This window comes from Toxoplasma gondii, chromosome V (genome assembly GCF_000006565.2).
Source record: "Toxoplasma gondii ME49 chromosome V, whole genome shotgun sequence".
Lineage (NCBI taxonomy): Eukaryota > Apicomplexa > Conoidasida > Eucoccidiorida > Sarcocystidae > Toxoplasma > Toxoplasma gondii.
The window spans coordinates 2,289,830-2,317,825 of record NC_031472.1 but is presented as its reverse complement, the minus strand read 5'-3'; the positions used below and the strand labels follow the sequence as shown (position 1 = coordinate 2,317,825).

Below are 27,996 nucleotides of genomic sequence, written 5' to 3'. Positions count from 1 at the left end.
GAAAGAAGCAGAGATAGAGGAACAGACAGCGCGTAAGGTCTGTGGAGACAGCTCGCGGCGAAAGAAGAACTTGAAACAACAGCCGAGGAAGGCGAACGGCGAAGGAGAAAAGTCGAATTTCCAGAAAGGAGACATCTGAGACCTGCAACTGAAGAGGGGAAGGAACAAGTAACGGAGAGAAGAAGCGACGTGGAAGAAGAAAATAAAACCAAAGGAAGGATTTCTCGAAAAAAAACGCTACTGTAAATAGAGCGACATCGCAAACACAATGTCCCGACGAATGCGGTCGGAAGTCTGCTGCAACTTTGCGCCGAGATCTGGGTCCCCAATCAAAATCGCTGCTTGTCGAATCTGAAAAAAGAAAACACAGCGATTGAACACAAAAAAAAACGCGCACATATATATGTATATATATTTATTTACGTATATACAAGTAAACATGCATATATATATATATAGAGAGAGAGAGAGAGGGAGTTAAACGTTTTTGTGCGTACAAATCTTGACACGACGCTACATCGTACCACATCACTGGAAACTTCTGTCGAGTTTCTTTTTTTACGTTTCAAATGCGGTGTGATTCTTGCCCGAAATTTCAAGGCTCGCGCGCGCGAAGAGGAGGAATACCGACTGAGAAGAATCAAACAACGCGGGAGTGGAGAAAGACGAGGGCATGGAAGAAAACTCCGTGCATGCATCGCGCCCTCACCTTTCTCAGAAGCTCGTCAAGCCGAAGAATTGCGCGGACAATTGAACCTTCCTGTAGAAGAAAGACAAAAAACAACTTAGAAATAGGCATGTCGTGTTGATAGTCACATCCGCCTAACCACCCGCGCAAATATTTATAGGTCTGCGTATATATATATATATATATATATATATATATATAAATAGATGCATAAGCATACATTCATGCCGGACTGAGAGGTTTTGTTTTCGACGAGTCCGAGTTGAAAGAAGGCAGAAGGAATGCTCACTTGCGCGTTAGTCTTGTGCATGATGTCTCCGAAGCTCACACCATTCGCCCAGTCGTAGGCAACCTGGAAACGTTGAGAGACGCGCCGCAAACTTGCCCATCGTCATGCAAGCCGATGCATATGCGGAAGGAGATGCACGGGCAAATAGACATGCGTACCCTCAGGGGACAGACACAATTTTGAGTGAACAGATCAGCGTAACAGCCGCTACAGAGTATGCCTCTGAACGAATGTTAATACAAAGAAGAGTCTGCTTTGTCAAGAGTCTATATAAGCGTATACATGTAGAGATGCAGGGAGACACTGTCGAATTGTAACGAGGAATTGACGAGGACGAAACTGAAATGTAGGTGTACAGGGAGACAGATTCATTGTACGCAGGCGAGAGCACGCGAGTGTGGGGTTTGCGACTGGAAAGCTCCAAGCGCCCTTGTCAATTGATCTCACCAAGGAAAGGGAGAAGTTGCACAGCTTCCACCAGTCTTCTGCGTTGATGCGGACGCCCGAGTTCGCTTGCAGCTTTAAGATCGCAACGTGGAGTTCTTCTGCCTAGGAACGACAAGGCACACACACCGCTCGAGCGAGTCGAGTTCTACAGCAGTATCGTAGGGAGGCTCTTTGTTCCTAAGGCGCATTGGTAGATTGATACACGCCGTTCTGTCGGCTCCAGTTTACCAACAATTGCTTCTTTCTCCTACTTGCTCTGCGAACAGAAGAGAACTTGAATTTCACAACAGACTCCTCCCTCTGTCCGTCTTCCCAAACAGTGCATCAGTTGCGCTCTGCTTAACTGATTCACTCGAAGGGAGACGCCGTGAGCCGCAGAGAATCGCAACGACGTCCAACCAGAAAGCTCTTGAAATGCGCAGAAATGCGCAGAAATGCGCGTGCGTTCCGACGACGATGGGCAGCGAGAGAGAAAGTCGATGACTAACCACACGACATCTTAAAGACAGATTCTGCGAGAAGTGTAAAATCATTAGACGCGTTCGCTGGGGACCGGCAGATGTGGAGCATATAATGGATGCGTTAAAATAAATATCGCAAAAAAACACAAAAAAAATGCATGCAAGAAGAGCCTGACATTGACATGTAGGTGGAGAGTCCAGGCCCCCACATGATACGGAAAGCGAACGGGCATCGGTTTCGCTATGCACCTTTCTGCCGAAGGCTGCGGTTGTCTTTTCTCTACACCTTTGTTTTCGATGTGAGCAGGTCTGAGTCCGTCTGCCTCTGCCTCTCGCTCTACGCATTCAGATGCAGACGCACCCCAAACCGTCGCTGATCGATTACTATCCACTCCCTCCCAACTTGGCAGTGCTCACTGCATCCAGGCATGTAATACAAGTCGATGTGTACATGCACATGCAAAGATACATCCATATACACAGACCTGCAGACGCATGCATCTGTTTATATTCATACATGCGGAGAGCTGCAGATGGAGAGGGCCTAGGAAGGACAGCTGAGATTTGACTTTGCAATGCCTGGCCTCGAGCACCGCCTCTCTGTTCCTCAGGAGTGCAATCCGATGCAGACGGACGGAAGACGAGAAGTACCGAACGAGGCGAAAAGTCAAAAATTCAATGAAACTGACCTGATCTCGAACGCGCTGGATGCCTGCTGTCGGCGCCGGGACTTGTTCGACAGGTCCGTCCGGAGCGACAAAGGCAGAGAGAACTGCGGCGATTTCTTCAGGTTGAAGATTCTGAGCCAACACACGTGAGAGTGAAGTCAAATGTCAACATTTTCGTGAAAGCGTACGACTGAAACTGAATGTAATCTAAAACGCCAGAGACAAGGCTGCACTCAGAGACACCACCCTCGTGGAATGACGTTAATGTTGCGAGATAATAAAACCAAGACGTGAGCTGTACACGGCCATATCCCTGGACTGCGTACCTATTTATCCACCGAAATCGGCACAGTGCAGCTTGTGCAACTGCAGAAACAACTGCAGCACTGTCCAGTTTGAAACATGTGGAATTCGATCGATTCGTCTTCACCTAATTGCTGTAAGTTCATCGGCAGTCCGCAGGGAGAAGCATACTCTCGAAGCACCCCACACACCCAAACCGCATTCCACGACATCCGCGAGACAACGACTATCTGCGTTCAATCCGATTTCCACAAATGGCGCTTTGCAGACGGATGATGCAGGCCCAGATGCGCATGCTCGCGTCGATCCAGATGGAGACTCGTCCACAGGGGAAGGTATGTACGTAACTGTGTGCAAATTGTCAGACGTAGAGAGAGAGTCGGAACGACGGGCAAATAGAAACGAAGAGAGAGAGAGTCGGACATCCGTGTGAGACTTCCATGTTCTCCGCTTACTTCCAATCCACCTTGGAAGAGAAGCTCCGTTAGCGTCAACTCGTCGCCGGACATCACCTGACATGCTACGCGTCCCTAAAAAGACAAACATGAAAAGAAAAAACGCAAATGCTACGTGCAAAGTGGAAGCAATCGCATGGCCGAACCACACGCCTGGAAAGCAAGCACAATTTTAAATAAATAAATATAAATATATATATATATATATATATATATATATATATGCATGTATACTTGCAAATGTTTGCGTAGGCATCGACATTCACACATACAGACAACTGCGTATATATCAATATATATATATATATATATATATGCGTAGGTAGGTCGGTTTATACATAACTATACGCATATACGCATGCATATATATATATATATATGTAGAATAATCGAAAACGGAAGCGAAAGATGACGCGAACTGGCCCTGAAAAGGATGGAAATCACCAGTTGTACCCGCGTGGTGCTAAGCTGTCATGCGTGAACGTACATCTGCGTTCTCATGCAGTGGGCGGTGTCCGCGACAGTGTATACATTTGGTGCATATATATATATATATATATATATATATATAAATATAAAAGAATGCATGCACCTGAGTGTCTGTATGCCGATTTGTGCGCCACAATGTGTGAAGTGCATGCACAGAAGAAAGGCCGCCAGGAGTACATGCAAATCCAGCATTTTACGCCCAAACGCAGACACACGCGCCACAGACGCCTTCAACCACAGAGACACAAAGACTCAGACACAACGACGGCACCGATCTGCAGACATACATACATGGAAGCATGCCTCTCGTACCTACACAAATATACATATATATATATATATATATATATATATATATACATATATATTTGTATGTATAGTTGTATATATACATATATATGTATATATATATGCATGTGCGTATTTGAGTATAGAGGCATGTCTACAGGGACACAGTTGAGAAGAGACTTTGCAACGCGAAGATGTCTCTTTACTTTAACGGTGAGAGCTCCCGTGTGATCGTCGATAAGTTTCAGTTTCTTCATCACGGTTAACCGGGCCTGCATCTCTGGGTACACATCCAGCGACTCATCGGCCAGCTGGCTGGAGATCTCTGCGATTTCCGCCATGAGCTGTAAATACGCACAAAGGGGAATGGGGGCTCTGCGAAAAAATCTAATAAAAACAAAACAGGTCTCTTCCTGCACCTGAAAGACGCAAAACGCTCCTACGCGGAGACAGGACGATGCAAGTCGCAACAAAGGGAAACAAAGAAAGAGAAACTGAGCTCCTCAGAGAGAGACAAATGGAAACGCGGCCTGAACATGTAAACAAGAAACAAAGAAGACTCTAAAACAGTCGCCACTTGCCCTTCCATGTAAATATATATATATATATATATATATATATACAGGTGCATACATGCGTAGCCGGACTGTTTACTTGCATTTATATATATATATATATATATATGTATATATATGTATATGTATGTATATATATATATATATGTATATATATGTATATATATATATATGTATATATATATATGTATAGGTAGATAGACATATCTTGCTGTGGGCATGTCTGTGCACGACTGTGGGTTTGTCCAGGGTCACTCTCATAGGCATGTGGATCGACCGCGAATTTCGCGCCAAGGTGTCTGGACGCGTTCGGCTGTTGATTACCTCTCTTTTATGCGCGGTGAGTTGCATGTGCGTTTCTCTGAGGGGGCAGGCGAAACACTTGTTCTGTCGAATTGCTGAGAAGAGATCTTTTTGCAGGAGCAGCGTGGACACCAGACTGACTTCGAGTTGTTTCAGCGGCTTTGAAAACGACATCGGAGTCAACGCACCGCATGCACTCTTCCTCGCGCCTGCGTTCGTTGTGTCTTCGCCGCGCGCGTCCGCCGACGCCAGCCTCTCAAGTTCCTGGCCAGACAGGACGGGGAAGGACCCATGCAAATGCGCAAATACACGAGAAAAAAGCTCAGAGGAGGCGGCGCGCCCAGCAGATACATGGCGCGCGACAAGCGCCCCTGAAGAGGTTTCGAAGACGGCAAGAGAGATGAGAAGAGTCAAGGTCGGGGAGGCCGGAAAACGCGCGACATCAGGGAGAACGATGTATGCACAGCATGAAAGCGAGACAGAGACAGATCTCCAGAGCGACAGCAGTACACCACGACAGAGCCATAGACAAGGGCGCCTCGCGGTAGATATACAGACGAACAGACGAGTCCAAGAATAGAAACCACGGGGAGGAACGACGGGCAATTCGCAAACAGGGATGTTGACAAAAAAAGCTGAGACCCACACGAATCGAAATTCAAAGAGCCGCCAGCAGACCTCTGTTCCAAACATACTTGTGCGAGGATACCGAGAAGTTGAGAGTCTTCAGGGCCGACAGCGCCGTTTGCAATATTCTTGCTGGAGACTCCTACAGGGCAAGTCACGATTTCCTCGCAAAGCATTTCCACCTGGAGCAGCGAAACACTGCGGACCAAAATCCACTCTCGAATCCCCGGAAAAAGCTCTTCGGTTTCGGAGGAAGACAAAGAGGAAGCCGCCGACGAAGAGGCAATGACGCCAGACGAGAGAATCACCGGCGAGGTCGACGAGGCGTCCCCGCCAGCAGGACCTGGAACGTAGCCAGCAAGCGGCAAAAAGAAAAACGCATTTGCGTCATAAATAAACCAACATCTACGTACGGTACGTCCTCTCTCTCTCTCTCTCTATATATATATATATATATATCCGTTGAAACACACTGTTCTACAGATCTAGTCAGATCCAGCGACATCTACATAAATATATATATATATATATACATATATATATGTATATGTAGCACACTGCATGGATTGAAGATCCAGTTCTTCGCTGAGACTTCCCTGTTCCTGGGAAAGGACTATGCGCATCTCTCGAGGCGACTTCTCTCACCTTCGCTCGCTCGTCTCCCAGCTCCGCGGGTCTCTTCCAGGCTCGCGGCCGTCACCCAAGGGGGCAGCAGCACCAGCATTCGAAAGGTTGGTGGGCCTGATGATTTGAAAAATGAAAAAAAGCTCGGAAAAACGGAACTGCGGGAAGCCGAGAAAAAGAACCATTTGAACACAGTCGCGCGTCTCCAAAGATCTTTGCGGGAGACGTCTTTCTCCTCGTTGACTGTCCATCTGTTCTTTCTGTCTCAGTCCTCTTCTCCTTGCGTGTCTATGGCCTTCGCTCCCTCTCTCTCACTCACTTTCGCTTCTTCCTCTAGCTCTCCCGGGCTCTGTTTCTCTCTCTTCGATGTATCTCTTTCTTCGTCTGTCTCTAAGCATGTCTCCCTTCTCTCCTCTCGGCTTTTGCTTCGTTCTCTCAAAGCTCTCTCTTGCTTTCGCATTCTCCTCTTTCCTTATATCCTCTTTCGTCTTCTGCCCACAGCGTTCTATCTCTCTGCTTCCTTCTTTCGTCCTTCGTTTTCTCGTTCTCCTCCCTCGTTCCTGCTTCTCTCGCCCCCTTCGTCTCTGTCCTCTCTGTCGCTTGTTCGAGTTCGCTTTTGTTCGCTTCCTGTTTCCCCGTCCATATCCTTCTGCTCCTCGTTCTCTGTTGCCGTTCTTTGTCGCCTCGTTCTTCGTTTCTTCGACTTTTTCGATCTCCCCTTGCTCCCCCTCCTTCTCACAGCTCGGAACGAGAGGCCGGAAGTCGACGTTGAGAAAGATGGCAGGACAAGACGACTGAAGACTCCCCCAGAGAGAATGAACGAAGCAAACGCGGCCGAAAGTAAATATCGAAGAAGCCGCTGCCTTGTGCTGCCACAGTTTCCTGAACATGCAGCGGAACATGTCCTCTCCTCATCTAGCATTTCGACTGCAGTTCTCTACATGTTCAGACAGTCATCCACATAAATATATATGAATATATGTATGCATAAATGTATATATGAATAGAGAGGCAGACACATAAATTGGTAAATATATTTGGAGGCATGTTTATGTACACATATTTATGTACGCAGTTTGACGCGAGGAATGAAATGTAGATTGCTTGATCACAGAGAAGCTCATGGGGACCCAAACCTGTTTGGCGCCTCTCTGCACAGGTGCAACGGTTTCTTTAACGCAGTAAACAGGATGTACGCATTCGCAGATATATGTACACACCTGCACGTACATGTAAAAGCATGGGTGTGAACAGAGGTCCAAACACAAAACGCGTTCACCGTTGAGACGCGTCTCTCTACTTCTGTCTACAGAAGGCTTCCCTCGGAGCGCGACTTTTGCGTTACCTCTGAAGCAGAACAACGAGCAACTGCCTTACATGTGGATCTCTTCTGCGATGCCGCGACTTCGGTCCTCCAGTTCTGCCAAGTCTTCGATTGCAGGTTCTCCGAAGACGCAGCGAACATCTGGCAACGCATGCAGTTCCTAAAAGAATGAAAAACATATGCAAAAAGCTGTCGATGAACCGAGAGTCGTTCACGGACATTCGCGCGTTCCTCTGAAATCCAAATAAAGGATGGGATGCATGCACGACCCCACACATGTGCGGTGAAAGATTCATTTCCGTTCTAAAGAAAACGCATCCCACCACAGATGCACCTGACATCACTACATATATATATATATATATATATATATATATAGATACATATATACATATATATACTTATAGATACATATAGATACATATATATATATATACATGACTCATGTGCATGATACCTACAGACTGCATCTATCGCTCTCTCTCTATCAATTTATATATATATATATATATATATACGTATACGAATATTCGTGTATATATATGTATAAAGAAACAGATGCACACGTGCCGGATCTCATTTGAAGAAGTGTATTTGACTCGCAAGTGAGCTTGAGTTGTCGAAGTCGATTTCTCGCGTTTTTTCCGGCGCATGGCTGACCTTTCGTTTCCTTCGCAAGTCCCTCTTGAAGACGGGGAGCAGAGACGTCCGAGCCGCCTCCTTGAACGACTGGGAGAGGAAAGACGTCATCGACATGGAGTGACTTCGCGCAGCGAGGAGAAGCAGCGTCTGGTACGTCAGGCGAAAGCGGCTGTGAAGAGGATTTGCCTTCTCCACCATCATACCCGTGAGTTCCTGTCGCATGCAATAAAACCACGACCGAACAATTTTCAATGCATGCAAACAAGATGCAAAGGCACACCCCATATGTATATGCATCATTGCCGTACACATTAATCCTATAATCCCAAGTAGGTATACATATCAAATCAAATATATATATATATATATATATATATATGTATAAATACAGACGCACACACAGACGTACTCGTAAGAACCATATACCTATATATATATATATATATATATATATATATATAGGTACATAAACAACATGCAAATAAACCTATACACATATACACATATACGAGTCGTTGTGTATGTTCAGATGGTGACATCTTTACGCAGAGAAATGTCTCGTGCATTTGCGTCAGTGTTGCACTGCGTCGGAAATACTTGCTTTTCCTTTCACTCCGAGGCCGGCATAGCGCCTGAATGGATAGCCATCGACGCACAAGGAAGTCTAACGCTCATCTTGACGAGCTCCATGTGATTGCATTCATTAGAATAAAACTTCAGAGGGTTAAAACAATTCGAAATGTCATCGGAATCTTCGCCTAATTGCCAGTTAGCTCTCTGGCACATTCGGACTTACGCATGCATGCACCTAGCCCACATGCAAATATCTATTCAGCTACGCAAACGTCACCATATGGAAATATTCAAGCACACACATGCAGAGGGAGACGGACGATCACGCGCAAAACTAGATACTGATATATATATATATATATATATGTATATGTATATATATGTATATATATGTATATATATGATATGTATGTATATGTATGTATATATATATATATATGTATATATATGTATATGTATGAATCTGTATATATATATATATATATATATATGTATATATATGTATATGTATATATATGTATATGTATATATATGTATATATATGTAAATGTATATATATGTATATGTATGTATATGTATGTATATATATGTATATATATATATATATATATATATACGTATATATATATATATATATGTATATATATGTAAATGTATATATATGTATATATATGTATATGTATATGTATATATATCAGGGAGTGTCGATCTGGTGTCAACGGCATGTTTGCAACGGAGAGTCCGCGGATTGGATAAAGGAGAAACTTCAACGAGCTTACTTTTGGCTCTGGAAGGTCGTCGGAACAGAAGATGTATACATGGCCAAATGTATCGATACCACGTCGGCCTGCGCGTCCTGCCATCTGAGAGCACAGCAACGGAGGTCGATCGAGCAAGTGAGCACCGCAAGGCGAGCGGAGACGAAACAAAAGTCCAGGAAGAGGCAGGCCGAGGAGAAGACGAGAGACAGAAAGCGAACGCGTGAGCGCCAGAGGAAAGCCATTTAGGAGTTGGCAGAGAGACGAGAGGAAACGCAAAAGGAGAGGCGAGAACGTCACAAGAAGGAAGAAGAGAACGGGGACGCAAGGACCCTAGCAGTCGCAAGCTCCATCATGCGCTTTTTTGTCACTGCCAAGGCCGCAAGGACTCTTCATCTGCAATTGACTGGTTACAAGCGATTTCTCTCCGGTTCCAGTTTTCGCTGCCTTTCAGCGATCCCTTTGCGCAAGTACCTGGGTGTACTCAGAAGCCAGCAGCATGCGAGAACGCTGGCCGTCGTGTTTCTTCAGCGCCGAGAAGACGACGGAGCGCGCCGGCATGTTCAGGCCGATCGCCAGCGTCTCGGTCGCGAACAAGACTCGCACGAGTCCTCGCTGGAAAAGAATCTCCACCTGAGTGGACAGAAGAGGGAAATACGCTTCCTGACAGGGCCGGAGACGCCCGCGGAACCACCGTCGCTGCAGACTCTACACCTCCGACGAGGACGAGAGACGCGAGGAACGCGGAGACGCGAAGCAACGCATGCATGGACGCGTCGTTTTCTCTGCAGCCGCTCGCGCAGCGCAGGAGTTTCGACACATACGTCAAGGGAGCAAACGGACAAAGATGAGTCACTGGATGCAGACGTATGCAGAGCAAAGAAGGAAACGTACACGAGAAACAGGACGCATTAAACGAACCGATGTCGAAGGAGGCGACAAGTGGGCGAGGAGACAAAGAGAATGAAAACACAGATTAGGCACAAGATGAAGGTCAGAACGGAGATCGAGAAGCACAGCGTCAGGATGCAGATCGAGAGAGAGAAGCGAGAGCTACCATTTCTTTGATGATAGGTAGGAGGCCGCCGTGATGGATGCCGACGCCTCGGTGGATCAGCCCACAGACGAAGCGAATCTGCGGGAGGTCGCGGTCCGCCGGCGACAGAGCCATCAAACAATCCTGGAACGCAGACGCATCGAAAACGTAAAAGTGGAGATCCGCCTAAAACGAAAAGCCAAGGAAGGCAAGAGGCGAGCGAAAACATGGCACTCGAGAGGGGGCAGCGACACTACGCGAACGAAAGGCGACATTCCAAAGAAGAAAGCAAAGAGCTAAAGAAAGGAGAACGAGGCGAGGACAAATGCAAAAAAGATGATGGTGGAAAGATGAAGGTGAAAGGCGTTGAACGAGAAGACGCAAGTGCAGATATGAAAGGGGGAAACGCCGACAGCGAGATGAAATGTTAAAGGCTAGTAGCTGAAGCTTCAGCGGTCACCTTCAAGAGTTACCGAAGACACAATCTCGAAAGGAAGTTACACAAACGCGCAAGCGATCAGCTGTCGCTGCTCCTCTCCAGCGTTCCGGCTTCTCATCGCTGCATCGTCTTCCCCAGTGTCGAAGTTGGCGCCTGCGGAACCGAGCTCTCTTTCTCTTCCTGTCCCCCTCGAGGTCACCGGTAACCGCGTTTCTTTCCTCTTTCTTTCGTGTCTTGTGGACCGTCTCCTTCTCGGTTTTTCCGCCTGCTCTCGCTCTCTCACCTTGACGAAGAGATGAATTTTGGATCGGTCGTTGTGAGAGAGAACAACGTCCAGTCTCCTCATCGCCTGCGCGTAGGTCTCACACTTTCGACGACTGAAACAGAAGACGACGACGGGGAGTTCGTTGTCCTGAGGGGAGGCAGATTCCGCAAAGTATTTGGACAAGATCCGGGTGACTCTCAGCAGACCGTCCCTTCGCCAGTACGCTCAATCCTAGAACGGACTCGCTTCTTGTGTCTATAAGAAGCACCCACCCAGTCTCCTTCACCTGCGAAACGACCGGCTCTGTGCTCCTCCGCGTCTCCTACATTGCCTACTCTCACGTTTGCGCGTTCCCCTTCTCTGTTTTTCATTTTTGTCGCTAGTCAAAACGCACACCGCTTGCATGCGCGGGTGTCTTCCGTCTCGACTCGCTTGTAACGTCTGTTTGGAAGCTTTAGGCATGGCCACTGTTCGATTCCTACTCTCCCACAGAAGATGTATCTGCGCGAGAGAGGGCGTTACGATAAGGAGGAGGAGGGTGGAGCCTTCGGACGCGCGCTGCAACAGTCTCCTTCGCCTCGACTTTCGGAGACAAAACTCGCATTTGTGCAAGAGACAGTTTACCACGCAGCTTGACTACAGCCGAGCAGAGGTCTCAAACAACGCAGCGTGGATTTCTGGAGGCTTCGAAGACGAGCTTCGATGCACCTGACTCGTCTTCAGTCTCCCGTCACCTTCCCCCCCCATTTGCGTCGACTGGAGGTTCGGCAAAGTCTCACTTTCTCGAGCTTCGTGATGAGACCCTGGAGACGGTGAATCTCGGTTTTCAGCTTCGCCTCAGCGGTCTGGAAAACGCCTTTGCTGCTTTGATGAGAAGACTCGCGCAGCGCCTGCCGCGTTCCCCCTCGTCCTCGCTGAGCCGCACTGCTGGGAGGCGGCTTCCGAGCAGCCTGTGGGTTGCCCTTCTCTCGGACATGTTTGAAGGCTTCGTTGTAGGCCTGCAGTTCGCATGTACAAAAGACAGCAGCGACATCTCTGCTTCACGGAGAACGAACGGTTTTTTCGACAGACGCAGGCGCGGCGTTCGTTCCGCGTAGCCGTTCTCTATACCCTCCTCTTTTTTCTGGCGTTCCTCCTTGCGTCTCGTCTTTCTCATCTGCCTGTTTTGCTTTCGTTATTTCTTTCCTTCTTCCGTTTTTCCCTTTTTCCTCTCGTTCTTCTGTCTCTCCTCCTTCACCCATTTCTCCTTCCTGCTTCTCTGCCCTTCTCTGCGACCCGCCCTTCACCTGCTGGCCTCGAACAGCGCAAATGAACTGGGACCCGGTAAACTCAAACCTTCAAGATCTGACGCACTAGTCCAGCCCGCAGTACATACTCCCCAGAAGAAGCATATACACAATCCTGTCTCAGAGATGAACTCTTCGCCTTCTGTCTCCTTACTCCAGCTTGGAACCTTCCCTTTGCATCCATGAGGAGGAATGCCTTGTCGTGGAAGAAGAGGAAATGGCGCAGCGGCGTCGGGCGTCTGTCGGTCGACAAAGTGAAAACTTCTCTTTGTTTGACGGATCCAATCCACTCCGCAAATTGGCGATAATTCGGCAACGTTGCAGAGAGAAGAACCATGTTCACCTGCAGCCAGGCAAATGGATGCAGAAAAACGAATTAAGCGCGAGCGAGACACAGCAGGCTTCTGCGGCAGGGTAAGGAAGACTGGAGCGCGCTCCGCTTGTCGCCCAGCAAGCTTCCTTCCCGTACGCCATCCCCCCGTAGTTGATGCATCACGAGAACGAGTCTGTGAATCGCATTGACCTTGCCCTTTATAGGTGCCCCTCTCCAGGCGTTTTCATATCTTCCCGACAACGGCGGGAGAGAAGAACGAGACTGGGCAGAGAGAAAACGTTTCCGTCGCTCCGCTACTCAACAACAGACACGGGCAGGAGAGCCTGTGAAATCGATTTCAACAGGCTCAACAACATCTCCTGAATGAATTATCTGCGTACTTTAAAGAGCATTTACGATCCATTTTGAAGACGTGAGCGACCCACCTGCTTGGGAAGAAGAATAATTGCTTCCTCCCAGACAACGCCGCGTTCAATGTCGTTGATGTAGTGAGCCTCATCGAAGATAACGCTGTCCACTTGCCCGATCAAGGCATCGCCGCTGGACGCCAAACAGGCAGACATCGAGAGACAATTGGAGACAAAGCAAACGCCGAACCGCAGGTGAGAACAAGGGGGAGGACCGGAGGGAGAGCAAGCGCATTGTCGGTTCTCCTGAAATCTGTTTGGAAGCAAAAACTTCAGAGGACTACTAAAAGTACATAATACACACTCCCCGCAGTAGTGTGTAAGGTATAGACGAGTCGAGTAGACGATCTGAGCAGGCCAACAATCGAGACAGCGAACAACGGATCCAGTTGAGAGGTTGACGAATGGAAAGAGGGAACATTCTACCTGTCACTTGCGTAGCCATCAGATGTAAACATAAGGTATATATATATATATATATATATATATATATATATATATATATATATGCGTATGTAAACATATATATAGTGGTGTATAAATATAAATATATACATGTATATATATATATATATACATATACATACATATATATATATATACATATATATACATATATACACATATATATATTTATATACATATACATATATATATATATATATTTGCATGCGTGGTCGAATAGACCGGGCTTCAGACATTGACATGGACAGGAGGAAACGCCGCGTGCAGAGAGTGTAGTCGAGAGAGAGGAGGAATGAAATGCGCCGGCACTGTGTGGAGGTGAGGGCGTCTCCTGCGATGCAACGACGCATTGGCGTCGCATGTCTCGCGTTTCAACGAAGAGAAGGCCTTACAGGTACAGGAGGCTGCGCAAAATTTCGGTTGTGACGATGAGGCAGTTCGCGTCGGGATTGATGCACACATCCCCGGTGACAATGCCCACAGACGGAAATTTCAGGCGAAACTCGCGGTACTTTTGATTGCTCAGAGCCTTCAGAGGCGAAGTGTATATACACCGCCGGTTCCGCCGAACCGCCAACGCAATCGCGTACTCCGCCACGACAGTTTTTCCTGCAGCAAACGCGTGGGTACATGGCACGCCAAAAAGCCATCTGTCAAAGGGCCTTCCTTCTCTTGAATGCGACCTAATCGTTTATCTCTGTGTCACAAACGATCTACAGAAAAAGGCGGCTTAGCGTTTCCTCCGAACCTGCTGTGAGCAGTCGCCTCCTCTGGCGAGTAGATAGGTCACCATCTGCCTTCTCCACACTCGCCGCCATTGTAAGTCTCCTTCCGCTTCTTCCTCGACAAACCTTCTGTAGTGGCTTGCTCTCTGGTTTCCCCCTTCCTCTGTCGTCTGTCTCTCTTTCGGCTTCCCCGTTTTCTCTCGAAAACTGTTTCCTTTTACCGGCATCTCTCCCTACGCCTTCCTCCCTCTTGCTCACTGAGCACCTTCCCGTCGTTCTTTCTTTCTCTCCCCTCCCCCGTGTCTGTCAGTTTTCCGCTCTCCGCGTCTCGGCTCCCTTTTGCGCGCTTTCTCCTGCGCGCGCTCGCTCTCGTCCTGTGTTTCTGCCGTCGCGAGCCTCTCGGCCGCCGCCCAGCCACTGCGACGGTTCTTCTCCCTAGAATCCAAGCGGCACTCACCTGCACTTGTGTGGGCAGCGACGAAGACGGTTTGGTACTTTTCGAGGTGGAGAATCGCGCGCTTCTGGAAGTCGTCAAGAGGGAAGGGGAACTCGAGAGCAAGAGGCACTTGAAGCGGCGACAAATCGCCAGGTTCCTGAGGAATCGCGGCCAGCCAGGCCTTCGTGGCTTCGTCAAGGTCCTCGACAAGAACTTCCGGATCGACCTCCGCGAATCCTTCGCCTGCTTGCGCGTCTCCGACCCCACACTCGCCGGTCTCCCCAAGTGTCTCCTCGTCCTTCTTCGCATTCGCAGCGGCCATCCGCGCTCGCTCCCGCCTCGCGGCATGGACGCGTCGACGAAAGAGAGAGACATCGCTCTCATTGTCTTCAACGCACCATCGTTTGCGAATGAACTGTCGCGGCTTCTCCCCAGCGGCCTTTCCTCCCTCCGCAGCAGAGACCGCGGCTTCGTCTTGACTTCCCCTTCGAGTTCTCGCCTCCTCCTGCTTCTTCCCTTCGACGTCGTCTCGCGTGAGGTCTTCAGTCTCTGCGGCTGCATGCGCATGCACCGGAGACGAGGCCGAGTCCTGAGCAGCTGTGGGAGACTGGACTGGAGACACGAGAGACGAGGTGGAGAGCGACAGAGCGGCCGTCACTGCCGCCGCCGTTGCCGACAGACGCACCTCGTCCTCGTTTCCCTCGTGGACCCCCAGGGCTTTGCTGGAAGCACCGGTGGGCGGCAGGATTTCAACAAACGGTGCGGGAGGTCCGTCGCGGATCAATTGGCCGTCAGAGGCTCCGAAGAGCAGCGAAGAGGCGACCGAGTCAAGAGGAGGGAAGAAGAAAAAGTTCGGTCCTTCTCTTGGCTTCCCAGGGTGGTCTTCGTCAAAGAGCGAGACGGCCGAGGCTGCATGCGCGTTTGTCGCTGCGAGGCCGTCGTCCGCATGTTCGCGCTTCTCCAGAGGAAATGGATCGCCTTCGGCCTCCCATGAAGCTGCAACTTTCTTCTCAAGTCTCTCAGCGGGTGCAGAAGCCGAGAGAAAACGCAGACCGACAGCGCTCTTCTCTTCGTCGTCCTTTGCCGTCTCAGACTGCACTTCGAGTCCTGTACTCGACGACGGCTCGGCAACCACAGGGGAAGCGATGTTCAGAGAGTTGTTATCCGCTGAGTTGTCTTCGTCGAGAATGCCGAACGTCCTCCGAAGGAAATCTTCGTCTTCGCGCCGCCAGACGGCTTCACAGCGCTGGGCAGGCGCAGAGGCGAGCGCGAGAGGAGAGGGCAGCAGGGGAAAGGAGAAGGCGTCTTGCGTAGGCTCTTCTTTCAGACGGGTGGAAGAAGCCTCGGAGAAGGGAGGAGAGGCAAAAGAGAGCCGCGAGCTCTCGACGGAGGGGAGGTCCTCTGTCTCCTCGTCGTCCGAGGTCCAGAAGTCCGAGTCGTTGCCGTACAGATGCCTCGCCGCCGCAGCCATCGTGGCAAACAACGAGAGACGAGGGGAGCAGGGAGAAAGAAAGGCAGGTCGTCCGAGGACGGAGACGGCGGCAGGGGAGTGCAGGAGAGGAGAGGGAAAAGGCAGATGCAGAAGAGAGGGAGAAGAACTGGAGAGCCAGAGAGAGGCGTAAAAGAGCAAGAGAGAAAGCGTAGAGGTACCAGAAGGGGAAGAACGAAGAACGGGCGGTGGACGCGGAGAGATGCGAGCAAAAGCGGGGGAGACAAGTCGACAGAGGAGAACAGCGAGAATGTTCGAGAGAGGCAAAAGCAGGGCGGCAAGGAAACGAAAGAAGAGAGAAATCAAAGGTGTCAGTGAAGAAGACGGTCGAGCGCAGCAGGATGTCTGGCGTTGAGAAGAGGAAAGCGAAACGCGGAAGTGTATCGATTTTCTACACGGTCGGTGCATGCAGCAGGGAAGACAAGAGAAGTTCTTCCGTGTAATTCTTTGCAGAAACCAAGAGAGGTCTGGAGTCTCCACTCCCTCTCAGTGCGTGGAGACAAGGCGAGAAAGCCTGAGCGGCTGCGCTTCTCTAAATGAGGAAAAAAGTCGTTTCACATGCGTTCCGAGAAAAGGGGGAAACGCAGAACGAGACACCGTCGCCAGCAGCGTCCCCCCATCGAAGCGCGATATCAGAAGAAAGGAAAGAACCTTTTGCGTAGGATTTGCGTCGAAAAATGCAAGAAAAGCTGATTCGGGTGTTCACATGCCGGCCGTCTATCAAACTCGAAATGCATGCGACAAGACAAGCAGACGCTCGCGAAAAATGCCGCATGCATTTTTAGAGCAGGGAAAAAAAAGGGTGTGTAAGCGAACATGTTTTTGCAGTGGAAAAAGAGTGCCTTTGCCAACCCTCCATTTCCTGCTTCTCGAGAGACTTGGAGCTCTTCAGTTCCACTCTTGTTCGCCTCCATTTGTCCTCCATGTTCTTCGCGTTGCCCTCTTGCGCCTCTGGCGTCCTGCAAGAAAACATCATTGACGCGCAACCACGAGGTATTTCTTTTTTCTTCCAGGCGCTGCACCGCAGGGCAGTGAAGTACTCGAGGCAGCGAAGTGCTCGAGGCAGCGAAGAGTTTCGGAGCTCCTCAGCTTGAGGCGTTAAGAGTGATCTTTGCGCCACAGATGATTGCTCGCTCATGTCTTCCTCTACCGTACTGTCCGCTGTGTGACGGTGTCTGTGTACAAAGAAATCCCAAACTCAAACACAGAGAAAAACAGAAGCAACTGCGTCTCAGTGTCACAGGGGACGGCTGAAATTCGTGTATAATCCGGTCGCAGCAGTAACGAGTCGAAGATCGGGCAAGGAAATCCTACGTAAATGCGTATGTGAAGAGGCTTGCACATATACGCATCCGCACAGATAGGGATTTCGATTCTGTAAAGTGTCTGTCCGTCTCCCAACTGAAGAGAGACAAAACGACAGACGCAGAGAGACACCGCAAAGAGGAGAGGGCTGTCTCGAGAGAGAAGGATAAGCGTATATACACATAGGGATAGCTCGATATTTAAGGAGCACACAAAAACGAAAGTTCGCGGATCGCTAAATAATAATACAAACATGCATACATACCTGTTCAAGGAAGTGTGATGCCTGTAAGAGATGATGCAGCAGCTTTGCAGCCTCGCTTCTACCACTTGACCTGGATGTTGTGCACTGGAGAACGCCTTTCCTGTAAATCAGGGAAACTGTGCGTCTTTCTCCTTGGCCTCCGCACAAGAAATGCATACCGATGATGAACTTGATGCAAAAGAACCTCTGGAAAAGTAACACCCTGCAATGAAGCAACTCGAGCAAACGACAGCGACCGACCCAAAGTCTCGAGCCATTTCCATCTCTATCGACGTAAATATGTCGATCTCTATGCCTAAATGTCTGTATCTGTGTATGTGGTTGTTTGTTCAAGTTTAATGCGCACATCGATAAACGTCTGGCGCATGCAGATAAATGCAGACATATATTTCGGTGAGAAGCAAGCTAAGGACTTTCCCCAATCAGACAAGTGGAACAGCTCTCGTTGCGTTTCGCCCACGCTGACACTCCGACATGGGTGATACGGGGAACTTCTTGTTTGGTCGTGGTGTACGGCAGGAAGAAGAGGCGAGTTCTTGGCATATTTCCCGGATAAACGAGTTTCGAAAGGCCTTGCCGCGCGAGAAGGCAATTCGGTCAAGTCTCAAAACGTAGAAGCGGTTCTTTTCCCGGGGGTCTGTCTGTCATGCTCCCAGAGACATCTCCGGTCGAGTCCTAGACAGCCTGGGCTGGTTTCTCACCATCTGAGATTCCACAACTTTTCCGAGGCAAAGCAAATTCCTTTTTTTCGGGGCAGATCCGACATCTCCGGGCTGTATGCGGAATTCCAGCTGCCTGACGCGCCTAGAACATGTCTGTTTGACGACGCAAGTGTCTGACCAAGTTTCTCGGCCAATCTTTTCGACGTTCCGCTTTTGGAGAGATTGTACGAAATCGGCATGTGTGTTTCGAATGAGGGTAGTCATTCTACGAGAGTCGGTCGTCTGTCTGAGGCTTTCTTCGACTCTTCTTTCCAGCCATCGCGCGGGAATGCAAACGAAATCTGAATCTGATCTTCCCTTTCTATTATTGATGGCGTTTGCTTTCACGTTTTCGCGTTTCCCAAGAAGGCAGACGAAACGCGTATTTGTCATTCATTTCAAGTTGTTGTGGCTTCTGCATATTTCGCTTTGAAGTTGGAGAACCCCCAGTCGACGTTCCTTTCCCCCGTTTTCTTCTTCTTTTGACAAGCAGGACGGCCGTTCTTCCCGTCGTTCTGCTGCGGCCGCACGGCTCGCTCGCTCTCTTTGGCCTCGGCGCCGGCAGCTCGCGCGATATTTTTGGAAGGCGTTTCTCTATCAGGGACGGGCAGAGCCAGGAAAAAATAGAAGGCAGAGCTCCGTTAACAGAAAGGCGCTTTTGAGTCAGGAAGGAAGAATCGAAGCAGGCGAACCGCGCGGTTCTTGTCTGGAGATGACTTTTCTGCTTGAGGGTCGAGCGCTTTTTTTGTCTCTTCGCGGGGGTCTTCACGTCGCGCCCGCCTCGACCCGCCGGCGGCCCGGGAAGAAGCGCGGGAGACGAAGGCCGTCTGTTTGCGTCTTGAGGAAACACTGTGTCACAGCCGTGTTTTTTCTGAAGGTTTGCCAAGGCGGAGAGCGAAACGAAATCGCCTACGTTTTTCCAGAAAATTCAAAGTTGTCACAGACGTTTCTCACCTCGCGAGACTCCCGTTGATTGGGACCGAGTCCCCGTCCGCGTCGGGAGATTTCCAGAGTTGACCCGCTGCGTTCGCGTCTGGCGTACTTTTACCATTTGAAAACATACGAGGAAGGCTACGCGCCAGTCGGCGTCTTCAGGCCGAAGTCGAGGTATCTCTCGCCGCACAAATTCGGAGAAAACTTTTGGACGGTCCCGGGCTTCGGAAAAGCGGAAGCGAAAAAGTTGTGCGTTCGATCCGGTTGAGCGAACCCCGTGTGAGGCCGGAAATCGCAATTTTTTCGTCTAAGTGTGGACGGACTGAACTCTGAGTCCTTTCCTTCCGTTTGTCACTCGTTTTCACCTTTTTCCTTGGAAAGAGACACCACGTTGGTGGACTCCTGTCTCTTCGTCCCAGAGGAGACTTCGAGAACAGACGCTCCAGCGCTTGGTTGACGAGAGTCTCTCCCTCGGAGACGCCGTCGTCTGGTCAGTTCCGTTTCGTCTGCTTCATGGAAAAGTCTCCTGGCCCTTCTGTTTCGAGCCAAGCAACGTTCGGGACGAGACATTGACCTGCGTTTCCTCAGGCGCTTTCTGCCTGGCGCTCCTCGCGAACAGAGTGCCTCGAAGAGGTCTCGATCTTTCTCGACTGGTGGGGTGGCTTGCAACTTCGTCTGCCAATATTTGGTCGTTCTTCACGGATTCTCCTCTACTTTCTTCGTTCTTTCCACGCATGAACCTCGCAGTTCACCGCGGAGGATGTGTCTTTTTCGCGAAACTCACTTCGGAACGGTTCGTTTGTTGCGCGGCCAGGCAAACGCGTTTCCCGAGACGCTCGCTTTATCTCTTGTTTCTCGCTCGCGTCGGCTTCGTAGCCTTCCAAAGGAACTCTCAGTGAGGACATGATTCCTAAACTGCAGTCAACAAAAGCCTCCCCGCCTCGCTGCGTCCCTTCAACAAAGTCACCTCCGACGCCCGTCGACTGTCGCAGCGCGCTTTGTCTTCCGCTCCGTGACGTTTTTTCACTTCCAAAGCGTTGACGTCCAGCCTGCGTTGCGCCTTCTGCCCCTCGAAGGTCGAGCGCCCAGCTGGACGGCCTCTCCGCGGGGGATTCGACGCAGAGAAGCAAGTTGTCCCCAAGTGACATTCTACGCTTCGCCCGCGTACGGTTTTGTGTCCGCTCTTCAAGGTCTTCCGCTCGCACACCGCTCGAAAATGGCCTCTGCAGTGGCATCGTTCAACGCAGGCGACTTCGTCCATCTCGACTGGACGCTGGCAACATGCTGCGAAAGAGGGCAGTGGATCACCTTCGGGATCGTTCTCGCCTGGCTCGCGGCCGCCGTCATTCTCTGGCACTGCGAAGTCTGGGGGTACAGCGTCTTGCTGCCGCTCAAGATGTTGACCGTCTTCTTCCACGAGTTCGGCCATGCCACTGCAACCTGGCTCACATGCGGCAGAGTCCACGGCATCGGTGAGTGCTGGACTCTTCTTCCAGCGCAGCGCCCCGCGCGTTTTTTCTTCCGCAGAGCGACAGCTGCGTCTCGGCGTCGAGACACCCTCCCGCAGGACTCTCTGCCGCTCTGTCGCTGCCCTCTCGCGGTCTGGCAGCGCGGCTGCACCGGCCGCCGGTGGGAGTCTGCTCTAGAGGGTGACTCCCCGAGCCTTGGGGGATGCTGTCTCTGCGTTCGGCGGATGCGGCAACTTCTTGTGCGAATCGGCTTGGGCGCTCACTGAAGGCCGGACGTCCAGGTCTTGGGGGGTCGAAACACTGAACCTGGGGGCGCTCTGCGCCTAGACCGCCGAGAGAATTCTCCTCTTCTCGGATTCCACTGGTTCTGCCTGTCGCGAAGAAAAAACGGACCTACGGAGAGCGTGGATAGCCACACATGCAGATTCAGTTTTTGCAAGCATTGCGTTTTTGAGTCTGCGGTACTCGCGCTGCCGTAGAAGGAAGTCGTTTGCACTTCCAGATTTCCGAGAAACTCCCCCGTAGGTGGTGTAGCCTTGGACACCCAGGAGGCAAGAGGGTGTCGGATTCAAGGGCAACCGTGTGGGCTCTCAGTTTGCCTTTTTCGGAGTTTTTGTCTGCTCGTTTTCACGGCTGTCGTGCCTGTCCTTGATTGGTGAGTCGCTGCCTTCCGTCTCTGCTTTCGCTTCACCTCAAACAGTTTGTGTTCTGTCTGTCTTGTTCTTCGCAGAGGTGCACACGAACGAGGGAGGAGTGACCAAGACAACTGGCGGGTCGCAGTGCGTGATTCTGCCGGCCGGGTATTTGGGGTCTTGTGTCTGGGGCATGTTTTTCCTCCTGATGGCGTCGCTTAACATCTGGACTCTGCGCGTCGGAGCAGGAATCCTCTGTTTCGCGATGCTGGTGGTTCTCGTCTTTTTTGCGCGCAACTGCACGTTGCGGCTCGTCTGCCTGTTCTTCCTCGCCCTCGTCGTCGGCTTGTGGGTGTGGACTGAAATGGAGAAACTCGTTTGGCCGCTGCGAGTCATTCTCCTGGGGATCGGCGTGATGAACGGCGTGTACAGTTTGTGGGACATCTGGGACGACACCATTCGCAGAAAAGTCCGTGAAAGCGACGCGTACAAGTGCGCTGACCTCACGCACTGCAGCAGCAGACTCTGCGGCGTCATCTGGGCTGCCGTCGCTGTGGCGTTCATGGCCGCCTCGATCTACCTCCTCTTTGTCGTGAAGGAAGTCGGCGACGACTACTTCGAGTGAGACGGAGCTGCTGGCTGTCAGCGGTGTGGCGGGAGCGTCGTCCTCACGTTCCTCGACGTTTGCAGATCTACAGGGACTTTGGAAGAGTCGATACGCCGTTCTCTCAGACCGTCAGGCTGAGACGAACGCGTTGGCGCTTCGTGTCAGTATCTCGACATGTCATTTTTCAACTCCGTCGGTCGCTCTCTCTCGCTCTCAGGTTGCAGTTCTCTTGGTGCGTCTGAGGAGTCGAAGCCACGTTTCCCGATACATTAAGCATGTTTTCGCAATATTTACTTGAGAAGAGAAACGGATCAATGGACTCTGCAAATTTGAAGAACATTTTTTTTTGTGATTCAGGAAAACATGGCGAAATAGGGGGGAACCTGACCCGAGTCGGCTGCTGTGAAAAACAAGAGTGCAGTGACAGCCGCCGCGAGCGCCAGACTGTAGAGGGGTGCAGGGAAAGGTAAAAAATTCAGAACGTTCTTGCCAGCCAAAGGGAGAGAGAAACCTGGCGAGACCAGATAGAACGTCTGTGAATGATATATATAGAGAGAGAGAGCAACAAAGCAAAAGGACTCATCACTCGTTTAAGGGAGGGGTACTTGAGAGCCGCGCGTCAGTGCGCCGAAGAAACGAATGCCATTGGGTTTTAGAGAGAGAGTCGAGCCACGCAGTCTCAATCGATTTTCCAGGTGTTGAAGCCCCGTGGCGAGAAGGGGTCGCTGTGATCCGATGCTCAAACGCGTTTCCATCGAGGATCCGGAGACACCGAGGGCATCTTTCTGCGCAACAGAGAACGGATACAGACGCAGAAAGAGTTCTGGAAGAGAAACATTCAAGTTTTCGAGGTACCTCGTGGATGCGTTTCTTGGACGCGTCCACTCAAACACGCTGACCCCAGAGTTTAGCAGACCTCGGGGTACGGGTGTCTCCGGGAGATCCTCGTTTTTGCGGGGCAGATTCTTTTCCATTTGTGTTTGTTCAGTGGGACAAGAGAAAAGCCAGTGCCCGGGCGCAGGCGAGGAGACAGAGCAGCCCTGCCTTTCGTTCCTGCTTGTGTGTTGGAATAATCTCCTTGTTTGTCTCCGTTGTGCGTCTGTGTTTATTTGGTCCGTTTCTGCGAATTGTCAGCAGACAAGAGGTAACATGGACAGTCTCTCCTCAATCCTCTTTCGCAGAACTGCAAGCCGTGCTGCCGGAGACGGCCGCGACCGTCCAAGTTCGGTGGCACTTTCCATGAACATCGTGTAATAAAAAAGTGCATCCAGTAATATCCAATGTCGAGTTGAAAAACAAGCGCTGGTAACGGTCTTCAACTCAGCACCCTTTTTATTGGAATATGCAAGGAAGAAACAGACTTGAAAGATGAAGCTACATCAAGAACATCTCGATAAAAGACAGCGTGCGTCCGGCGCAGGGACTCATAGAATTACTGAGTGTTTTCGAGACAGTGCCAACACACAACTTGGATTCAAGATCAATACATCTTATGTACATATATATCTATATGTCTATCTATATATATGTATATTTATAGATTTGGAGAGGTCCTGTGTGGCACAGTGAACCAATGCTTCGTATCAGATGTCTTTTACCGCACTGAAGAATGCAGGTTGCTTCTTAAAAATTTTAATCATCAGTTAAAGCAGAACTGTAGTTTTGGGGTTCGAAGCCAGCATGATGAATTAAAAGGAGTGTCCACCCCTGCGCATTTCCGTCGGTTTCCTCTGAAACAGGTACGTCTCGAGAGATTGGGTGCGAGAAGAGTTCGACAAAAATGGAAAACCAACGCATGAGTTCGCTTATCGCCATTTCTCCCATCTACCTGCCGCCGCTTCCCCTGGACTACGTGCACGCATCCGTGAAGACATATAGTCCATATATATATATATATATATATATATATATATGAATATGTATTGGCCTGTGCACACGAACGGCGCGAGTGTGATTCTTTGGTAACACTACGTCCCCTCTCAGCTTGTGTAATTCGCAGTCTCGAAAAGGAACACTGTCGAGAGCACCTCCAGTGCTCTTCATCGGGCACTACTTAAAGACAAAGCCTTTTCGTTTCCCCACGCTCTCAGTTCAGTGCGGGTGGCTGGGAGGGCCATTTCTGTGGCTGTTAGGTTAAACCATCTGCACGGCAGTTTTTGTTTCCACTTTGCTCGTTGTAAGAGGTGCGTCGAGTTCTTGAATGGAACGGATATCTGAACTGCCTGTCTGGTGTCTTCTTGACGCCGCGACTCGTCGCCCATGAAGGCAGCGTCGCGGCCTTTGAAATTCCCGTAGTATCATTTCCATAGCTTCAACTTGTTCATGTTAACATCGAATTTCACGCACGAAAATCCATGTCCACACTCCATCTCCCATCACGTCTCTACCTTTTGAACGAAAATGTTACACAAGGTCCACACTACAATGCATTCTGTGCAAGATCCCGTGGCGGGTGTGCATCAACGTCTTCCTCTTGCGTAGCGTGTCGTCGAGCGCAGCTGCCCTGAGTGGTCGAGTCCAGTTTTCATGTCGTTTTGTACCCCCTTTGCTCGCTTTATCCAGAGTCTCTGCCGCCTTTGGCATTCGCTCCTACTGTCTTCGACTTCGCATGCACTCTCCGCATCCGGCACACTCCGTGCGGTGCGCCTCTTTTGCTAGAGCTGTATGCCTCCAACCGAATGAACAGAGTTGACATGCGAGTACTCTTTAGACTACTGGTGTGACTCCAGTTATGAGAGACAGACATCCCAGTTCGTTTCGCTGATATCAGAGGACATTCGAATACTGATATATTGCAGTAATCAGAGACAGAAACTCGAGTTCTCTCTACAGCTGCTGTACACCACCCGTCCACTGACTTCCTGAAGACAGCTACGCGCGCTGGGCGATGCGGCAGTGCCAGTCGAGTCCAGAGTGCCATCCTTGCGCCGTGGCTGCTCTGCATCTGCTTTCAACGTCAGAGTTCTTTCTCAACACTCACGGGACGACGGCAACCTAAAACCTAAAGCTTCAACAAATGCACCATTTCTGAAAGCTAGGCGAAGCTCGTATCGAACACTACTTGCTCTTCTTGCCCGTCTCCGGCTTCTTTCCCTTGGGTTTCACCGGATCCATGTTGAGGGAGAGCGACCAGGTCCCCAGGGCGTCGGCCTCGCTGCCGGCACCTCCCAAATTCACAGCCTCCATTTCTGCCTCGCTGAGTGGGCGCCATCTAGGCACTCCCCAGAGCCTGCACACACATGCACATGGTTGGAACATGAAACGAAAGCTGTTCGACGCAACCGGTGCTTCTTCGCGAGCGGGAGACGCGTAGAACCAGCGAGGGAAAACAACTTCTCCGAGGCGCGAATGTCAGCAGCACAGCAGCACCGTCGCCCTGAGAGGAATCACCCTTGACGCACGAGTGTCGACAGGCTTCTCCGCGGACGTGGACATCGTTTGAACCGTGAAGGAGTCGAGCGCTGTGAAGAAACCTGTCACCGCTTGAGGATCCCTTTTCACACGAAAACGTGACGCCCAAGTTATACCCTTCACACTTCGATGTTCGTATGCGCCGGCACGGCCTCGGTACTCTAGCGAAGTGAGACCCTGAAGCGAATCGGACGAATGCATAGCCGAGACGCACGCTGGAGTCCACCTGAAGAAATTCAGCTGTCAAAGCACTCGAGGAAAGTCATAAACTATCCAGAGTCTTGGTACACATCGAAAATCTTGAGTACGTTAACGTCTGCGCTAAAAGGGATCGCAAGAAGAACCAAGTCACTTGTTCACGCTGCGGTTCGCCGGTGCCTTGTGCTCGATCGGATTCACTTACGCAAGCAGGGGATCTTCGAACGTCTCAGCGGGCTGTACAGCCTCCGATACTTCACGCAGAGGCTCTTCTCCGCATTTCCGTCCCGCAAACTTGAAGACGATCCGCGGCGTACGTCTGGTTGTGTGGGCAGCAGCCACGGGAGAGGCGCCGACCGCGGAGCTGTTGGATCCAGCAGCTGCGATTGAAACCTCTCGCCCAGTTTCTTCGTTGTTCTCCACTGCTGACCTCACGCCGGACTGGCCTCCAGGAGAAGCTTCAGCCCCCGCTTTGCCAGTTGCTTCCGCTGCATTCGCAGCCGCCTCGGCCGCGGCATCTGAGTAGTCGAGAACTGCCAGCTGGCTGCCCACTTGGACGGTGTCGCCTTCCTGTGCCGCCTGCGCTAGCAAAATGCCTGAACAGTCGCTGTGGATTTCCACGGTGACTTTGTCAGTTTCGATCACACACAAGACCTCGTCGACGAGGACGAAGTCGCCCACCTTCTTTCTCCACTCAAGCAAGCCTCCCTCGGTGATCGAGTCACCGAGGGAGGGAACCTTGATGACGTGCTCAGTGGGTCCTGCAGCGGAAGAGGAGAAAAAGCGGGAGGAAGCCGAGCCAGGTGCTTCAAGCGCTTCGGCCGTCTGGGCTGCAGCACACGGCGACAAACTGCAGCCAAAATTCGCGGGACGGCGGCTGGTTTTCGAGTGCAGCCGTCGAGACGGAAAGCGCGAAATCACACAAGAGACGCCTGAGATCCCGCCCGCAACCGAAACGGGCGGTTGCAGCTGCAGGAAAGTGGCATTTGAGGAAGCTGACCGGACACTCACGTCGGAAGGGCACATGAACGACGCAGAAGAGTGCATGAGAGCGCAAATCGGGTGGAAAACCCGCGCACTTTGCGTGAAGGGCGGCAGAATCTGGTTTGGTGAAGACGCAGAAACGCCGCGGCACCCTGTCCGCGACAACTGCGCAGAACGGAAAAGCGAGGAGTCGGACACTCCTTCAAACGACGAAGAGATATGTTTGGGTACGGTAACCGCAGACAATGACCAGCTGGAACGGCAAAGTGGCGCCCGCTTTTCCACAGAATCCTCCGCTTTTAAAGTTGCAGACGCATCGGGACCAATACCCGGGGTGGATGAACACCGCAGATGTTGCTCGAGGAACGCGGAACCAAAACGCTGCGTTTTCAGTTGAACCCACACAGCTCTGACGGCGCTGGCCGCCGGAGCGCTCGACGTCTGTCCAGCAGGCAAAAACATTGCGAAAAGAGGAAAGAGGAGCGGAACGGAAGAAAAACTGGCAGGTGCCCAGCGAGAGGCACGAAAAGACAAAGTTGGCTGTGCAGCGTTCCCCAGGCAGACCGAAACACACACCGACTTAGGCAGATATCTTGCTGTGTGGCAGGCCAGGGCTCTGAGTTTTAAAACCAGCCAATACGAACGTCGAAGTGAAGAAACGGAAAACCGAACTCGAGTTCGCGACAGGAGACGCCGGGAAGCTCGTGGAACCCGACCAAGATTGCCTTTCTATTCAAAAAGGGAACGACATGAATGCAGAGGGACCACCATTCTTCTTGCTTTATGTTCAAAGCCGAAAAATCGGTCACACAAAAGTCCGAGCCAGTTTTTCCGCTCACCGTGTGTCACTTTCCAGCACATCGGAAACGTACTGCACTATAGCGAGAGAGTCATATTTTTCCCTCGTCGTCGTTTGCATGCGCGTTCGTCTACTCCGGTAGCAGCTTCCCGTCTCAGCAGAGAAAGATACCGAGCTTCAGTTAAGCGTACTCCTGATCAATTGCGCTGATACTCATTAATGTAGGTCAATGTGCAAGTAGATATGCGTGGAATACCGAAAGCAGTATCGCACCCGAAATAGAGAGGGCTTCAAGG

General features: G+C 50.7%; 4 protein-coding genes across 4 annotated transcripts; 1 reads left to right on the top strand and 3 right to left on the bottom strand.

Annotated features, from left to right (window-relative positions):
* On the bottom strand, positions 1–16,804 carry TGME49_285660 (DEAD/DEAH box helicase domain-containing protein; the record flags this gene model as incomplete). Its single annotated transcript, XM_018781954.1, has 22 exons — positions 1–351; positions 710–760; positions 978–1,040; positions 1,425–1,526; positions 2,575–2,685; positions 3,312–3,386; positions 4,295–4,432; positions 4,988–5,230; positions 5,662–5,936; positions 6,239–6,334; positions 6,957–7,099; positions 7,595–7,701; positions 8,202–8,396; positions 9,536–9,619; positions 9,989–10,147; positions 10,572–10,694; positions 11,273–11,401; positions 12,034–12,252; positions 12,695–12,883; positions 13,300–13,414; positions 14,139–14,355; positions 14,929–16,804. 22 exons carry the CDS (start codon positions 16,802–16,804, stop codon positions 238–240), a joined length of 4,824 nt encoding a protein of 1,607 aa, XP_018637812.1. The 3' UTR covers positions 1–237.
* A 738-nt stretch (positions 16,805–17,542) lies between these two features.
* Positions 17,543–18,314, bottom strand: TGME49_285665 (hypothetical protein; the record flags this gene model as incomplete). The annotated part of the gene is made up of 2 exons (XM_018781955.1): positions 17,543–17,593; positions 17,967–18,314. The coding sequence occupies 2 exons, from the start codon at positions 18,312–18,314 to the stop codon at positions 17,543–17,545; spliced, it is 399 nt and encodes a 132-aa protein (XP_018637811.1).
* Positions 18,315–19,533: 1,219 nt separating this feature from the next.
* Positions 19,534–23,628, top strand: TGME49_285670 (hypothetical protein). The gene is made up of 2 exons (XM_002369164.2): positions 19,534–21,072; positions 21,800–23,628. The coding sequence occupies exons 1-2, from the start codon at positions 20,817–20,819 to the stop codon at positions 22,324–22,326; spliced, it is 783 nt and encodes a 260-aa protein (XP_002369205.1). The 5' UTR covers positions 19,534–20,816; the 3' UTR covers positions 22,327–23,628.
* Positions 23,629–24,248: 620 nt separating this feature from the next.
* TGME49_285680 (dihydrolipoamide acyltransferase, putative) lies at positions 24,249–27,778 on the bottom strand. Its single transcript, XM_002369165.2, has 2 exons — positions 26,123–27,778; positions 24,249–25,537 (listed from the first exon to the last, which is right to left on the bottom strand). The coding sequence occupies exons 1-2, from the start codon at positions 27,361–27,363 to the stop codon at positions 25,366–25,368; spliced, it is 1,413 nt and encodes a 470-aa protein (XP_002369206.1). The 5' UTR covers positions 27,364–27,778; the 3' UTR covers positions 24,249–25,365.
* Positions 27,779–27,996: the final 218 nt, after the last annotated feature.